General features: G+C 43.0%; 1 protein-coding gene across 1 annotated transcript in view; it reads left to right on the top strand.

Annotated features, from left to right (window-relative positions):
- The window catches only part of RFTN1 (raftlin, lipid raft linker 1), a 127121-nt gene that overhangs the window by 93421 nt on the left and 15986 nt on the right, over positions 1–17714 (top strand). The window contains exon 7 of the mRNA XM_066628221.1: positions 6430–6545. Coding sequence (XP_066484318.1) covers positions 6430–6545 — 116 coding nt within the window. The remainder of the gene's footprint in view (positions 1–6429; positions 6546–17714) is intronic.

Here is a 17714-nt window from a genome sequence, read left to right as displayed (position 1 = left end):
GAAAACTTTTAAACAATAAGAGCAGTTTGACAATGGGACTTATTACCTCTAGGATGTGGGCTCTTCATTCAAAGAGGTCTTCATGCAAAGGCTGAACAAGTATTTATTGGGGATGCTCTAGCACTGGACTTCCTGCAATTAAACCTTCTAGCTTAACAGGATTCCTTCCAGCTCAATTGTTCTATCTCATTTTTAAACAGCAAAATATGTGTACAAAAAGCTTTTGCTTGTAGGGGGTGAACCTACACCCCCCAGAGGCCAGCACTCCCTCAGGTAAGTTGCAGAAAAATCCTCTTCCCATCAGCAGCATGATCCTTGGTTCACATTGCTGCCATGGGGAGCAGTTGCTGCATGGGGAGCACATTACTGCTGGTGGGGAGGAGGCCGGCGGGGGGTAGGGAGAGGGCGGGTGGGAGGCGTGCCAGGGGGAGGGAGCGGGGAAGCAGGAGGTGGGTCCGGTCCGTTCATGCAAGGCTCGGCACCCTACATGAACGACTTTACCTTATTCGGCAGTAAAGTGAGTAGCCTCCCGCAGCAGGCTGAGGCACGCAGAATGCAGTGGCAGCCGTGCGCCCCGGTCAGCTCAGGATTGGGCTGTCACAATGCAATGAAAGCTGAAACCTTTTTTCCCAGAGGTGGGTTTCCCTGAAACCCACTTTTTCCCAGAGATGGGTGGGGCTTAACATATCTAATCTTCAACTGCCTTGTTTGGGTGCAAATTCAGGCAGCTAGGCATCGAATACAAAATATATATTTTTTAAGATAAATTGAAGCTATTGTAAAAAAGAGCAGGAAAACTCTCTGGGTCTCAAGTAACCACCTGGCTCCACCTTTTAGCATTTTAGCACCCAGGGCACATGCTCCACTATTGATGTTTCTGGGTCAGGGATTCTCCAGAGCAGCTGTTTGAGGGTGTAGGAAGCTGCAGATGGGGGGATTCAGTGAGGCAGATCCGGATAAGCAGAAGTACCTTCCATTTTGCAGAGGGATCTTTGGATCCGAGCCAAAGTCAACTGGAGGTAAATTCCAGAATGTGATTTCCTGTTTTATTCTGCTCTCAGAGATTCCACAGCCAATGACAATAGTCAGGACAATTGGTTTATCCTTGTTAAATTAAATTGGGGATTAGTAGCCAGTTTTAATTTTTGCATCCTGTAGAAAAGGAAGCTTTAAAGAATGACAGCATGCTTTCTTCTAGCTTCCTGGCACTCCATATAAATTGCTAGCTAACTGGCTTAGAAACAAATGGTCATTTATTTTGTATGTATAAACTGCAGTTTCAAAAGTATGAGTCACTGGGCCTGATACAGACCAATTAGATCTAGCTTTATAAGGCAAACATCTAATTTTTGGCTCCTTATCAGTATGTTGCTTAATATCTCAAGTGCAACATATGAGAAGTATTATTCTGTTGTTTAAACATTAAAAGTGCATTTACATAACAACAGGACCCTGGGGGAGTTTGCTAATGTTGAATTTCACTATTAAGAATGCCTTCAGAAGGGAGGTTATAAGACGAGCATAAAGTATTAGTAAATAAGCAGAATAGTTCAATGAGTTTAGACTTGTATGATATAAATTGTTTTAATGGCTGCTAGACTATTTTATGTGAGATAGTAATGACAGTCTTATGTTCTGTTTTGCAAACCGTCCTAGAAATATGGTTGAATGGCAAGTTAGACATTTTTAGGGTAACTAAATGCAAAGCTCATAGGAAGCGTGTTCCTAAAATGTCAACTGCTGGCCCAGTCCTAGCCAACTTTCCTGCACTGACGCAGCTACAACACAGCCCCAAGGAAAGGGTTCATAGGGTTCTCCATGACTGCCTTCCCACTACAGGATGCAGTGCACACCCTATTGGCATGGCTGCATCAACACTGGAAAGTTGAATAGGCTTGGGCCCTTCATTGCTGAAGATCAGCCTAGTTTCTTGAGTAACTTCCTGGCTACCATTATGGAAATTGACATTTTCATAGTTGGAGTTAATCCAGTACCTTAGTCTGGCATGCTCATCTTCTGAGAGTCAACAAGCTCATAGAAAAATCTCTGTTTTATCTATGAACCAACCATATATCTGTTATCACATTTCTCTGTTAGCAGTTGATCATTATGTAAATAGCATGCAAGGGTACCAGGCTTGTCCAAGACCTCCCACTCCCTGAAGCTGCATGACTTATGCCACCCACTTGACCCAGTTTCAGGCTCACCAGGCCTTCTTCCTGCTCTATGAATTTGAAAGGGAAGAAGGAACTGGAGCAAAAGAGAAAGCGTGAAAGACAGTAGAGTGGTAGACTAGAGCATCTCCAAGTCTCTAGCCTCCACTCTCTTCTCCTTCACACGTCCTCTTTTGCTACATTACCTTCCCCCCTTTCTGAATTTAGGGAGTGGAAGAAGATGAACCAGCAGAATTGGGCAGAGTTGGACAGGTGTTCCCATCAATTTGCTACCTTAGACGACTGCCTCTTCTGGCCTAATAGATGGCTCAGCTCCGCAAACCAGCATTTATCCTTGTGTTCATTCTCACACATGCACTATATTCATGCTACAGTGCTTTCTCCTTAGTAGTAGTAGTAGTAGTAGTAGTAGTAGTAGTAGTAGTAGTAACTTTATTGTCATTGTGCTACAGCACAATGAAATTTATGCACCTTTGAGATACAAGCATAAATACTGTATATACTACAATTCCAACAATCACACTCTACACACTCACCCACACATTCTATACAACATGCATCATAATATAAAAACAGTATCACAGACCATAATGCCCAGGAGCATGGTAACAACTATATCGCCTTATTCAACGTTATTATGGCTGTGGGATAAAAACTGTTCAGGAATCATGTGGTGCGTGCTCTAATAGTTCTGTATCGTCTACCCGAAGGCAACTTTACTATATTATTATTTATTTTCTTTTTCTGACAAGCATTTAGATGCATTAGCCCAGTGAAATTAGAAATGGGAAAGCATACTTAAGATAACTTGATTGACTTGTGAGGAATTAAAAAAAAATTCCTTAAAATAGCAAATATTTATGTTATTCGTAATACTACTACACATTTATCAACCTTGCCATAACTTGTACAGTTAATTAATTATAATGCTAATTAATCTTGCAGACATATGGTAGTAATTACGGTACATAATAAGCCCAGTTAGTTTGGATTAGTTGTACTAAACTGTGATGATAAAGAGGAATGGTATACACCAGTGGTTCTCACACATTTAGCACTGGGACCCACTTTTTAGAATGAGAATCTGTCAGGACCCACCGGAAGTGATGTCATGACTGGAAGTGACATCAAGCAGGAAAATTTTTGGCAATCCTAGGCTGCAATCCTAGCCACACTTACCCAGGAGTAAGCCCCATATACTATCATTGTCAAAAGAATATACGTAATAGTTTGTTAAAAGTGCAGTTCTGTAACATTTCCCCAAATGCAATCACCTACCATGGTAGCATCAGGTCTAATACATAAAAAATAAAATATTGAAATGAACGGGGACCCACCTGAAATTGGCTCGTGACCCACCTAGTGTGTCCCAACCCACAGTTTGAGAAACATTTCTGTACACAATTTAAGTTCCTATACATATGATTTCCATGTAGGATATTGTGTATACCAGTGGTTCTCACACATATATTATTGGGACCCACTTTTTCGAATGAGAATCTGTCAGGACCCACCAGAAGTGATGTTATGACCGGAAGTGACATCATCAAGCAGGAAAACTTTTAACAATCCTAGACTGCAATCCTACCCACACTTATATAGGAGTAAGTCCCATTTACTATAATTGTTAAAATAATATACATAGTAGATTGTTAAAAGTATAGGTCTGTACCATTTCCCCAAATGCAGTCAGATACCATGGTAGCATCAAGTCTAATATATTAAAAATAAAATATTTAAATGAATGGGGACCCACCTGAAATTGGCTCGTGACCCCCTGGTGGGTTCCAACCCACAGTTTGAGAAACACTGGTGTATACCATGACATAGGCAAAAAAAGTGAGTCCCACACCACTGAAATTAATGGAGCCTAGTTAATTGTAACTAAAGTCCTATTGATGTCAATGGGATTTAGGATTCCCCTTTGAATACAATGTATGCACACTGTCATGTGACATAAACTCACATAACTAATTTACCACATGTACAGACTGTGTGGATACCCACCACCATCAACTGATTTTATTCATGGCAAAATAGCACATGTGCATTTCTTGGGCATTTGCTCCAGCATGGGAAAGGCGGGATATAAATAATTAAATTAAATAAACAAATAAGTGAAGTGGCCAAGAACTAGCCACATCTGCCGATAGCAAATGGTCAGGCTACATTTCTCTGTGGCAGTGATTTTTCTCTTGGTAATAACAGTAGCATAAAGGTTAGGTTTTGTGCACAAGGTTTAATAGTTCAAAGACAACAGATGACATAGGGAGATGTTGCTTCCCACTAGTATAGCTGTCATAATAAAATAAGAAATCTTTTCCCATAGTCGTCTTGTAAATCATGGGTAGGAACATTAAAATGACATTTTGCTTTGGAGAACAGCATCAAATATTTATATACCCAAGTGAAAATAGCCTTTTGAGCACAGTTGGGAGCATCTTACCTTAATAAAAAATGCAGTGATAATGGAACCTTTTCTCTTGAAGGAGGGTGGATTAACCTTTTACATGAGCTTAGAGAAAGTTGAGGAAATAAAATGACAACCAAGCTTGGGTAGAACAGAAGCATTCCTTAGTATAATGGCATGACTGGTTATGTGATCCAGTTATTAGTACAAATGAGCCATCACGTGATCATTTAGCTTGTAAGAGTTAATGAAGTAGAAATAGTATGCTAGAATCTACAGGATTAATCGCACCAATTATGGAATGAGTGAAAACAAGTTAAGCGCTCAGAAATTCAAGCTTATTGGAGAGGAGAGGGGTTAAATTTTGTGACATGGTTAATATGCAACTCCTGGAGACTGAGGGCACAATCCTGAACCTTTCCGGCACTGGCACTGAGCCCTAGCAGAGCTCTGCAAGCAGAGCAAAGTGCAGCTCTGCTCCACCATATCCTGAACTTTGTGTTGTGCTGAAAAGCCCAATACGGAGTCTCTCAAGTCTGCGCTGGCAAAACAGCCAATACAGACTTGAGAAGCTCTATTGTGGGGCTTAGGGCTTTTCTCGGCAGCTTCCCAACACCCACTTAGAAGCAGCAGTAGCCGCAGGCACCGAGAAGTTTAGGATTGGGCTGTAATACTTCAAAAAAGACCTTGTAAGAGCTTTGATGTTTGTGGATTATTCTGGTTAATTGAAATGCTTCTCACTCATTCAAAAGTATGTTGTTGCATCAATAGATTGAGTTATCTTGGCATTCACACATGGGAATAGAGGTATTTGTATGAGAAAATTATTGCTTCATAGAATCCATCAGTAGAGGAATAGTTCAGTAGAGGAACTCTGTCAAATGCCACTCACACTCACAAATGCCACTCACATTTGAACACTTCTACAGTATAGGCGTCGACCATATCTGTGGGGGATGCGTTCCTGGCCCTACTGCAGATACAGGAAACCTATCTCCATGGCCCCCTCACTCATTACCTTTGTTTTGTGGTATATATAGTTGCACAAAGGAATCACTTGCTTTAACCAGATGCTGTCAGCAGAAAGCTTATTGCAAGACTAGCAGGCAGGCAGCCTGCAACTAGAGGGAATGACTCAGCGAATGTTAACAGAAAACTGGAAGCAGGAAGCATGTTTGCTGAGTCGTACCCTCTAGCTGCATTCTGCCTGCCTACGTGTCTTGCAGGCAGCTTTCTGGTTACAGCGTCTGGTTAAGGAAGGACACTTTTCCTTCACGTGACTATAAACAACATAAATGAAGGAAATGAGCGCGGGGGGGGGGTGCAGGGAACCAGGGATAACTGAATCCATGGGTACCAGAGGGCACCTACAGTGACTGGCAACTTTTTCATCCTTACTCATCCATTCAACATTGGAATGATCAGTCTTTGTGAGGAGTCTTTGTGATCAGAGGCCTCTTAAAATAAGAGGCAGAGTTGTCCAACTGACCGTTATACTCACTGTTGAATGTGCTTAGATGAAGACCACAAGGTTTGGGCTTGTGCAGTTTACCAACATTGACAAAGAAGACCAGAGCTTCTGACCACCTTCTTCCACCTTGGCTCTCCTGTCTTTTCACATAAGGATTTTCTGTGTCCTAAATTTCAATGGTTGGTTTATAGGACCCTCTCCCCCGCAATACCTTTTTCAATAAAGATGCAAGAGACATACTATACATAATTTCTGTAAACAACACACTGTGGAGACAACTGGAATTTTGGTAATAGACCCACACAGTTTCGAAACTTATTTGGCATGGGATGTGCACTTGTGTTGCTTATAAGAATAATTTTGGTTTTCTACAGATTCCTTCCAGGACGTTACAGATGGGATGTTCATCTTTGAAGACCTTTCTGTGGAAGACAGCAAAAGTATACAAGGCTATGATGCTATTGTTGTAGAACAATGGACAGTCTTGGAAGTAAGTGGGTCTGTGGTGTGTGCACATGTGTGTGTGTTTCTATCCTGAAATGCAAGCCAACAAGAAACTCTGGGTTTTGTGGTCTTTAAAAAAATATATACCATTTGCTGTATCCCATTTAGTATGTGAGCCATTTATTAATTTATTTTGCTTTGTAAACTACTTTTTGTCAAAAAGTGGTATATAAATATTTTTGATAATAATTTATGAATAATTGATATTGCCCTTCTCAATGTACAAAACTTTTTATAATCTTGTCATATTCCCCAGAAGCCCCAAAGGAATGTTGTTAGGAGCATCTGTGAATGCAATGAAGATACTGCATTTGATATTAAATTTACCACCCAATTGATTTTTCTCATGCCACTTTTCACATTGTACTAATGGACTGACTGCTGTTGGGGTCTTTGGGCAGCTGCATAAGTTTCTTTTCTTTTTTCTCATGAAATTACTCAATACTGTATGAAGAGTAGCCTGAGTTTTTCCTACAGTGTGTACATGCAGAGAAAAAACATTGATCCACCCTATATATAATATACATGTACACAAAATACAATATACATGTTTGTTTTTTTTAATGGAGATTATCTCCATATAGGGGAAAAGTAATACAAAAAGCAGTGCTCTGAATCTTTATTGTGCCAGTCAGTTCTCCTTTGTACATGTCAGAGCTTTTGGAATCACTGAAACAGAATATATTCAGTTACAAAGAACGTCATGAACACATTTTGTGCATTCCAGGTCATTTGGCCCTTGCTGTGTGTTTAATCAGCCCAGTGTTTCAGCTTGTGGTTAACATTAGTATTGTGTCTTTTTTTGAGCTTTGTATCTGATTTGCTTAACCCTATATAGTCCCAGAACTATTAATTCTGTACTCCTATGCAAAATTATAGCACAATCGTATGCTTATTTACTCAGAAGTATGTTTCATTGTGTTCAGTGGGGCTTACTCCCAGGAAAGTTTGTATAGGATTGCAGCCGTAGGTGTATCTAAGCCCATGTATTTAAATTGAATTTTTGAACTTTTACAATTATCTTTATCACCCGTTGTAGCCTACTTTTTCACATCTTGGAACTCAAGGCAGCATGTACAGGGTTTCAAGACAGTCTTTAATCCTACACTGGCTTGACCCGCTTAGCTTCAGCAAAGTTATTGCGCCATGTGCCTTCAGAGCACGCCCTGTGGGACAGCGCCCGGGTCTGTCTTGGCCGGAATCTTGGCCAAATATAAAATGTAATTTCTCACCAGTTCCTTTCCTCTGCTGATTTTGTGCATGAAACTCATAAGATGAGGATCTCTTAGAATTCTCCACATCTGTTTGTTTGTTTTTAAAGTCCAGCCATAATAACGTGGAGCAAAAATTATTCTCGCCAGGTGGTACCAGTAATGTGAAATCCACTGCACTTTCATCTACAATTTCATTTGCAAATCTTATTACAGTACATTCTTTCAAGTTTGAGCATGGATTGAATCTTCATTCGCAGAGTTGGCAAGCTTAATATCTAATAATGGAGCAGCTTCCCGAGGGTAAGCAAGGGAACATGCTCAACACTCAGATGCACTTGGTATGTGTGTAAAATGTCAGTGTTCCAGCTGTCGCAGTATGTGGTTCTTGCCAAGCAATACACAGGATGCAATACCACTGAGTTATTTAACTGCTTAGACTCAAACGGAACAATTTGTGGCGTTCTTGCCTTTTGAGCAAGGGACTTTTAGCAGCCACATGCCTCCAGCTGCCCTATTACTTTAACCCTGTGGTTGAGGGGCTGCATTATTTCTACTAGACTTTGCGTGATCTCGCGTCAAAACTTCTTTGATTTTCATTTCTGCTTGCACAGGCATATCAAGCTAGACAGATCTCTGATTAATCATAGCCTGTATGTCCTCCTTTTTCTCCCCCTTATCGTTAGTCATGATTTTGCCCCAAGAGAGAAAGATAATGTTTTCGCAAGCTGATGGTTGTTTCGCAAAATCAACCGCATCAGAATGTTTCCAAAACATGATAGTTAGTACCCAGCATTTGTATAGTGCTTTTTGGATGCACAAAGCATTTCAGTGTATTATCTTATTGTAAACCTTACAACAATTTTACAGACCAGGGTAAGTCAGTATTAGGATCCCCATATTGCAGGTGAGGCTGAGAGGGAGTGGCTTGCCACCGGCCAAAGTGCCTTGCCTTGACCTGTGAGAGGCAGAGACAAGTTTTTGAACTGGGAAAGCCCTGATTTGCAGCTCAATCTTTTACAGCCCAATCCTATTTAAATGCTGCTCTGAAGTTGCATGGATGGTGGTGCAGCGTGTTATATCTTCAGCCTGTCCTAGCAGTGCCACATCAATGGCACACTGGTGCAACAGGGACTACATGCCAAGCCTGTCCTGGCAAAGCAATGTTAGTACAGTCCTTTCCAGTAACACCCCCAGCATGCATGGGAACACTGACACAACTTGATCTGCATGGAATGATGTCCTTACAGTGCATTGACATTGCACTGATTTGTATCTAATCAGTGTTAAATCTGTGTGACATTGCCGTGAAGTTGGCACATCGTCCTTGTGATATCTTTGTGTCATCCATGTGATGCCAAAGGAGCCAATCGCTGCCTCCAAGCAGCCCCAACATCAACTGCTAGACAAGAGCTGCCAAGATGCTGAGCAAGGGGGCACAGAGCCAGTAAGCAGCCATTGCTAGGGGGATACCTCCACACTAGCCACTAGGAATGATGCCCCAAGGACATGAACACACATGCACGCACACTCAGGAGTCACAGCAGCAGCAGCGTCTCTCTGTGGAGTCTTCTTGGGGCACAATACCTGCAATAAGAATTCTGAGAAGAGATGTTGCGAGGGAGAAGAGGTCATTTGTGTAGAGTGCTCCTTTTGTGTGCCAAATGCCGTTTCGCTATGGCTCCCATCACCGAAGTTCTCCTTTGAGGGATCAGAGAAGTATAGCTCCATACTGTGTATCTAATAATCTGAGCTGTAGTCTCCCTGGCAGGGGCCTTAGTACTGTTGTTGGTGTACTGTGACTGGCTGCCGAATGTAGTCTGTATCCTATGCTCCATCACAAGAAAGCGGGTGGGACAGGGGTTGGTAGGAGGTGCAGTTCTCTGTTGTTTTTCTCACTCTCTATTGTTCTTTATGGGGTTTTTCCTACTGTGTCCGCTCTGTTGTTGGCATATCATTTTGTGGGCATTGGGAACATGTCCATTGTCTGAAGAGGGGTTAGGTGTACGTTGACTCCTCCTTGCCCTCCCATGGCTCTCCTACATCCTTTGCACGTCATGGCATGATCTGTTTCCTGTTTTGGCCTCTCTATCCATAGAGTTGTGCTGGCGTCCAAGTGACACCCAAGTGATGTCGACAAGGAATTTTTCTGACATTGTGCCGGCCTCCACGGTGCGTTTCGTTGGTGATCTTCTACACTGGCGTGGCTGTCGCTGAGCTAGTGTATGCAGGGATACACTGGTGCATTTTGAGGAAGAGATTGGGCCTTTAGCCACTATGCTGCATCATCAATGGGGGAGAGGGAGCTTTTATTTCTCCTGAAAATATTTTTGATGGCTTACGGAATCTAGATGCTAGTGGTGATGATTTTTGGTAGTTGTTGTAGCTGTCTCTTCTGAGTTCTTGCTGGAGACTCTGGAGTGTCTTTTTTGTTGCTGATGCACATTTCCAGCATTTTGAGACAGATTTATGAATATACATTCCCAAATCTGGTGAGATGGCAGATTGCCTAGTGGAAATGAAAGCACAATGCAAGTGTGTTTTGTTGTGTGGCATTCATAAAGTATGCTTATTACTGAAGGGGGGTGAGAAGTTGAATGGTATGGTAATCTGCAGGTCTGTCTGGAAGTGTCTCTGAAGAGCTGGCTTCAATTTCGCCTTCAGTTTTGATCTGTTAAATGTGCAACACAGTTTGATGTCTGTAGTCAGAAGAAGGATGCATGCCTAGGGGGCCAAAGGTGATGAGCGTGAAATTTAGTCCTTTTGAAAGGCCCTGCATGCTGCTTGAAGGTGACCTAGAAAAGGAAGCGGGAAAGGACCAGGTTTGTGCCTTTTGGGGCATCCCTTTTTGTAAGGAGGAAAATGGATACAGTTGAGCTCCGTGGGTGTCAGAGTGGGTGTGTGGTGTTTGTTTCTTAAAAGGTCTGTTTGTTCTTTGTGTGGATCTACCTGCTAACTCAGAAGTATCCACAATGCCAAGAGTCAGACTTTGCAGAAATCACTGTTAGATGTAACAATGTGGTTTGGCAGCAGTTTCGATCTTCAATGTTAAAAGTGTTGTGCTGTGCTTTGAACACAAGGAACAGTTCTTACACATTTTCTGTATGGTGTTTGTTCTAAATAGGTGGTTTGAAAGCAGTGAGAATAAAAATAACTTCCTAACACAAAGAGTTTTCATGATAACATCTTAAAGCTCAACATGCCCTTTGGAGGCTCTCTTCCTAATCTATAAAACCTTGCAGGGAAATGCAGTGAACATGGTTTGGAATTTCCAAACTGAAATGCTCATTTTTCCCAGAACTAAAATTTCAAACCTGAATATCCATACTAAAATGGTATGGAAGATGAGGCAAACAATTAAGGGCTAACATAATTTGTACATCCAAGCCTACCAAAATGTGCAGTATTTCATGATTACCAAAACATTTTTTATAGAGCCCTGGATTAACTCAGAGATACACCTGTTTAATCATCTTAGGAGCTCTTAACAGAGTTATGTGTGGATCTACATACAGCTAGGAAAAGAGATGATCTACACTCAGTGCACACTGTCTATGGGGATGAAACACCAAATGTTTATGTTGGAAACTTGGAACTTGCTCCTTTTTTATACAACCTCCAGATTCGTATACAACCTCCTTTCGTATACAACCTCCAGATTTTAGAGGTAGCCTTTGTGTGAATGCCAGATGCATGGGCGTGGCAACAGGATACAGGTATCTTGTCTTGTGTGCTCCTGGAGGCATCTGGTGGACCACTGCTAGATCCAAGGAAATTGGACTAGATGGGCCCTTGGCCTGATCCAGCAAGAGCATAAGAACAGCCTCACTGGATCAGGCCATAGGCCCATCTAGTCCAGCTTCCTGTATCTCACAGCGGCCCACCAAATGCCCCAGGGAGCACACCTGATAACAAGAGACCTGCATCCTGGTGCCCTCCCTTGCATCTGACATAGCCCATTTCTAAAATCAGGAGGTTGCGCATACACATCATGGCTTGTAACCCATAATGGATTTTTCCTCCAGAAACTTGTCCAATCCCCCTTTAAAGGCATCCAGGCCAGATGCCGTCACCACATCCTGCGGCAAGGAGTTCCACAGACCAACCACACGCTGAGTAAAGAAATATTTTCTTTTGTCTGTCCTAACTCTCCCAACACTCAATTTTAGTGGATGTCCCCTGGTTCTGGTGTTATGTGAGAGTGTAAAGAGCATCTCCCTATCCACTCTGTCCATCCCCTGCATAATTTTGTATGTCTCAATCATGTCCCCCCTCAGGCATCTCTTTTCTAGGTTGAAGAGGCCCAAACGCCATAGCCTTTCCTCATAAGGAAGGTGCCCCAGCCCAGCATTCATTTTAGTTGCCCTCTTTTGCACCTTTTCCGTTTCCACTATATCCTTTTTAAGATGTGGCGACCAGAACTGGACACAATACTTCAGGTGTGGCCTTACCATTGATTTGTACAACAGCATTATAATATTAGCTGTTTTGTTCTCAATACCTTTTCTAATTATCCCAAGCATAGAACTGGTCTTCTTTACTGCTGCCACACATTGGAGGGTCGACACTTTCATCGACTTGTCCACCCCCCCCCCAAGATCTCTCTCCTGATTTGTCACAGACAGCTCAGAACCCTTTAGCCTATATGTGAAGTTTTGATTTTTTGCCCCAATGTGCATGACTTTACACTTACTTACATTGAAATGCATCTGCCATTTTGTTGCCCATTCTGCCAGTTTGGAGAGATCCTTCTGGAGCTCCTCACAATCACTTCTCGTCTTCACCACTCGGAAAAGTTTGGTGTCGTCTGCAAACTTAGCCACCTCACTGCTCAACCCTGTCTCCAGGTCATTTATGAAGAGGTTGAAGAGCACCAGTCCCAGGACAGATCCTTGGGGCACATCGCTTTTCACCTCTCTCCATTGTGAAAATTGCCCATTGACACCCACTCTCTGTTTCCTGGTCTTCAACCAGGTCTCAATCCAGGAGAGGACCTGCCCTCTAATTCCCTGACTGTGGAGTTTTTTCAGTAGCCTTTGGTGAGGGACCGTGTTGAACACCTTCTGAAAGTCTAGTTATATAATGTCCACAGGTTCTCCTGCATCCACATGCCTGTTGACCTTTTCAAAGAATTCTAAAAGGTTTGTGAGGCAAGACTTACCCTTACAGAAGCCGTGCTGATTCTCCATCAGCAAGCCTTGTTCGTCAATGTGTTTTGAGATTCTATTTTTGATGAGGCATTCTACCATCTTACCATTCTACCATAGATGTTAGGCTGACAGGCCTGTAGTTTCCCAGGTCCCCCTCTTTCCCTTTTTATAGGTCAGTGTGACATTTGCTATCCTCTAATCCTCTGGCACAGTGGCCGTTTTGAGGGACAAGTTGCATATTTTAGGCAAGAGACCAGCAACTTCATTCTTCAATTCCTTAAGAACTCTAGGGTGGATGCCATCAGGGCCCGGTGACTTATTGATCTTTAATTTATCAATGCGGTCTGAAACATCTTCTCTTTTAACGTCTATCTGACTTAATTCCTTGGTCAGGAGGGGCCGTTCGGGCAGCGGTATCTGCCCGAGGTCTTCTGCCATGAAGACAGATGCAAAGAACTCATTCAATTTCTCCGCCATCTCTAAGTCTCCTTTTATCTCCCCTTTCCGTCCCTCACCATCCAGAGGGCCAACCACTTCTCTGGCGGGTTTCCTGCTTCTAATATATTTGAAGAAGCTTTTATTATTCCCCTTAATGCTGCTGGCCATGTGTTCCTCATAGTCTCTCTTGGCCTCCTGTATCACCTTCTTACATTTCTTTTGCCACAGTTTATGTTCCTTTTTATTCTCCTCATTAGGGCAAGACTTCCATTTACGGAAGGAATCTTCCTTGCCCTTTAACTTGGCTCGTTAGCCATGCAGGCACCCTCCTGGACTTAGTCGAGCCCTTCTTCCTTTGTGATATACACTTCCGCTGGGCCTCTAATACTGTTGATTTGAGCAACCTCCATGCTCTCTGTAGAGACTTGACTCTTTTTACCTTCCCTTTCAACCTCCTTCTAACCAATCTCCTCATCTGAGGGAAGTCCGCTTGTCGGAAGTCAAGGGTTTTTGTGAGAGATTTGCCCAGTATTCTTCCCCCAACGTGCATGTCGAAACGAATCGCAGCATGATCACTGTTCCCCAATGGCCCAGTAACATTGAGATCTTTAACCAGAACCTGAGTACCGCACAATATTAAATCCAGAGTCACCTGTCCTCTGGTGGGCTCCATGACTAGCTGCTCTTGTATGCCAATAAAGGTTCTCGGAATTCGACTAGCTGCTGTAAGGCACAGTCATTTAGCATGTCAAGGAATCCGGTCTCCTTTTTGTGACCAGAACACAAATTGACCCAGGCAAGAGCAAGGCTCTTCTTATGTTCTTAAGTCCAAGAGATTTCTGAACAGACCAGAGTTTGGGTCCTAGTTTAGTATACAGTATGGATTTGAAAGCCTGGGAAAATAAAAAGGCATGTTCATATAGGCACTAGGAGTATTTACCTGGGGAGAGTGTTCTACAAGCGAAAGCTACCACTTAAGACGGGCCCTTTTCCCTGTCATAATCTGCATCATCTCATACAGCAAAGATAGCAGGAGGAGGTCCTCAGAAGATGACTCCGGATTACAAACAGACCGTGGAGAATCCCTCAGGTGCCCAGGTTCTAGGTTGTAAAAAGCCTTAAAGCAATGGTTCTTGAACTTTTTAGCACCAGGACCCAGTTTTTAGAATGACAATCTGTCAGGACCCACTGGAAGTGATGTTATTAACCTGGAAATGGTGTCGTGGTCAGAGGTGACATCATCAATTTAGACCTCAAACCTAAGCTGCAATCAGCCAAAGGTCCCATTACAGAGCACACTCATGCTGTTATCTTGCATAACTCAGTATTCAAACATTCCAGCTCAGAAGTCAAAGCAGAACACCGACTTTGATCCTTCTTCAACCACCCAGCCCTCCCCTCTTTCTAGTGTCCCATCTTCCCACCTGTTCAAGGCAAAGCACCATGCCTGTCTCCCTGCCTGCCCTGCCCTGCAGCTCTGTACTCTGTTTTCAGCTCTGTATTTTCAGTGGCAGCTGAGCTAAGTACTACACGACCCACCTAGTGGGTCTTGACCTACAGTTTAAGAAACACTGCCTTATAAGGTAAATACCAGTAATTTGTATTGTGCTAGGAAATGGACCAGGAGCAAGAGCAGCTGTTGAAGCACTGCTGAGCTCTTACACTGGCAACAGGTCTTAGTGCCCAGTCTGGCAGATATATTTTGAACTTACTGCAGTTTCTGAACAGTCTTCAAAGGCTGTTCAGTACATGTACAGTCTGGAGGTCACCAGGTCATGGATAACAGGAGCCAGGCTATTGCTGTTTCAGTTACTCAAAGGTGAGAGAGAATACAAATGCTCACCATCCTTTTTGTCTTATTATTATTATTATTCAACTGATTTAAGCAATTCCTACAACATGCAACACAGCCCAGAATGTCAGTGTGTTTACCACCATAGCCTGCACTCCTTAAGAGGCAAGCTAATTTAAAAACAATTGGCTTGAAATATTTCACACTGCTTAAGAGTTAGACTGCTTAGCTGCACGTGTGGTTCTCCCTCTAACATGTGCATCGGTTTTTCAGAGCATTTAAAATAGTTTTTCCTAGTCGCAGCTTCAGAGTTGTGGACCTCCCTTCCTCTGGCGCTGCACTTAAAGTCTAAACCATTTCATGAAGCAATATATTTTAGCTATTAAATGGCTAGAAGCCATTAAAAATATCCTGAGTTATTTTAGAATTGAGTGCATTTTAGCCGAGGCTTAGTTTAGCTAGGTTTTATCTTGCGTGTAAGTTCAGAGTTTTAAAAACATATCATAGCCCTCAGAATAGAACTGAAAATCTAAATAAACTTTTTAATAGTAAGATGATATTTTTTAAACCTCAGTAAAGGATTTTGATACACAAATAGTTTTGTAGAAGGAGTGGAGAAACTATTAAAGAGTGTTGAACCAGACAAAGCCAAAATTGGAACTGAATCATATTTTATATACAGATACGTCTGCAATTCATCTGGAACCAATTGAGCAATCTTAGCCCTTAACCTAGTTTCATAATTTCAGAATTCAGGACTCTGTGTGAGGAAACAGAATTCAGAGATACAGGTGCAACCTATTTATCCGCGTTAGTTCCTCTCCGTCATTAACAAAAATGCGTTGTGCTAAATTCCATAGAGTTACAAAAATAGGCTGCAGCCTGACACTTCTGGATGGAAGGAAACTAAGGCATCTGTTATCAATCCCCCTCCCCTCTGTACTCAGCCCTCCCCGTTGCCAGCTGTCCCGCTGAACTTTTAAGAGTCTAGCCCTATGTGTTTCTACTCAGAAGTAAGCCCCATTGTAGTCAATGGGGCTTACCCCCAGGGAAGTGTGGAGAGGATTGTAGGCTAAATAGCATGCTTTGTTTGCCGGGAAGGCTTTCGGCTGGAGCAGGAGAACCTGCAGCATGGGGGGGGGGAGAGAATTTGGCAAACACTCCCTGGGTTTTTTAAAGCAATCTCCTCTCCTCCCCTTCCTGCTTCCCCCTCGCCAGCTGTCCCGCTGAACTTTTAATAGTTCAGCCATATGCGTTTCTGCTCAGAAGTAAGCCCCATTCAAGTCAATGGGGCTTACTCCCAGGAAAGTGTGGAGAGGATTGTAGGCTAAATTGAATGCTTTGCTTACTGGGAAGGCTTGCTTGTGTCGGTGATAGCCTGCACCATCTCAGTGTGGGAGGGTTGCTTGTGTCGGTGGTTGCCTGCACCATCTCAGTGGGGGGGGGACGCTTGAGTCAGTGATTACCTGCACCATGGGGGGGGAATTCAGCAAACACTTCCTGGGTTTTTTAAAACAATCCCCTCTGTTGCTACCACACCTGTGTGTGTGTGTGTGTGTGTTAGAGAGCGCACACCGGTGTAAGCTGAGGGAGTTCAGCTCGTGGACTCAGCCTCCAGAGGCTGAATTGGGCCCCGCTGCACTGGCAGATGGGTAAGTATGCACCAGTCTTTCTAGGCTGCCATGGGAGCCTGGGGGGCCTGGGGAGGAAGGCATTTCTGGGCAGGGGAGGGTGGGCAGCAGCCGGCGCATTGTTGAGTGGTAGAGAAGTGAGATGCAGGGCCAGTACTCAGCAGTTATGCCAGATCCTCACCCCCTTATTCTTTAGGTGGTGCAGATCTGAGTGGACCCATTGGGGCTGCAGTTCCCCTTACCCTAGACTGAGCCGCTTGCAGCCCGAAACTTGTATTGGTTACAGGGTAGGCATGCTGGCCTCCCCATTCCAGTGCAGGTTAGGATTGTGCTGCTAGTATGCCAGAGCTATAGATGGTCCAGAAGACATTGTAAACTTGCAACTCTAGTTAGATAACAGGTACTCATTTCTAATTGGTTCTTCAAAATTCCATTCAAGACTTCTTATTGGACAGTAGTTTTGAGAGCCTGTATTACTTTTTCGCTCCATAAGATGCACCTGACTATAAGACACACCTAGTTTTTAGAGGAGGAAAACAGGAAAAAAATTATTCTGAACCAAATAGTGTAATAAAATATTTAATAAACTATAACAGAATAACATTTGAACCATGTAAAGTGAACAGCAGTCAACAGTGGCATTAAGAACCATTATCACTGTCATTAACAAATGGAGAGACTTAAAGGTTTGAGTACTCTAGTTTTCTGGAAACCCCAAGAACTCATCATCGCTAGAGTCAGAATTTATGAAGCTCACAAAAGCAGGTGCACACAAATAGGGGATCACATTATCTTTCTGCTACAATGATGTTCTGCCAAATCCCAATCCACTGGGCCTCATGCCCACTTAAGGCTGATCAGTCCCCCTTGTGCAACTCACCAGTGCAGCAAGCAAAAGTGAGTCCAGTTCCAGTCCACAGATGCCAAGTAAAT

The sequence above is a fragment of the Tiliqua scincoides genome, chromosome 5 (assembly GCF_035046505.1).
Source record: "Tiliqua scincoides isolate rTilSci1 chromosome 5, rTilSci1.hap2, whole genome shotgun sequence".
Classification (NCBI taxonomy): Eukaryota; Metazoa; Chordata; class Lepidosauria; order Squamata; family Scincidae; genus Tiliqua; species Tiliqua scincoides.
Note: the sequence above shows the minus strand (reverse complement) of the source record. Positions and strands in the feature narration are given on the sequence as shown.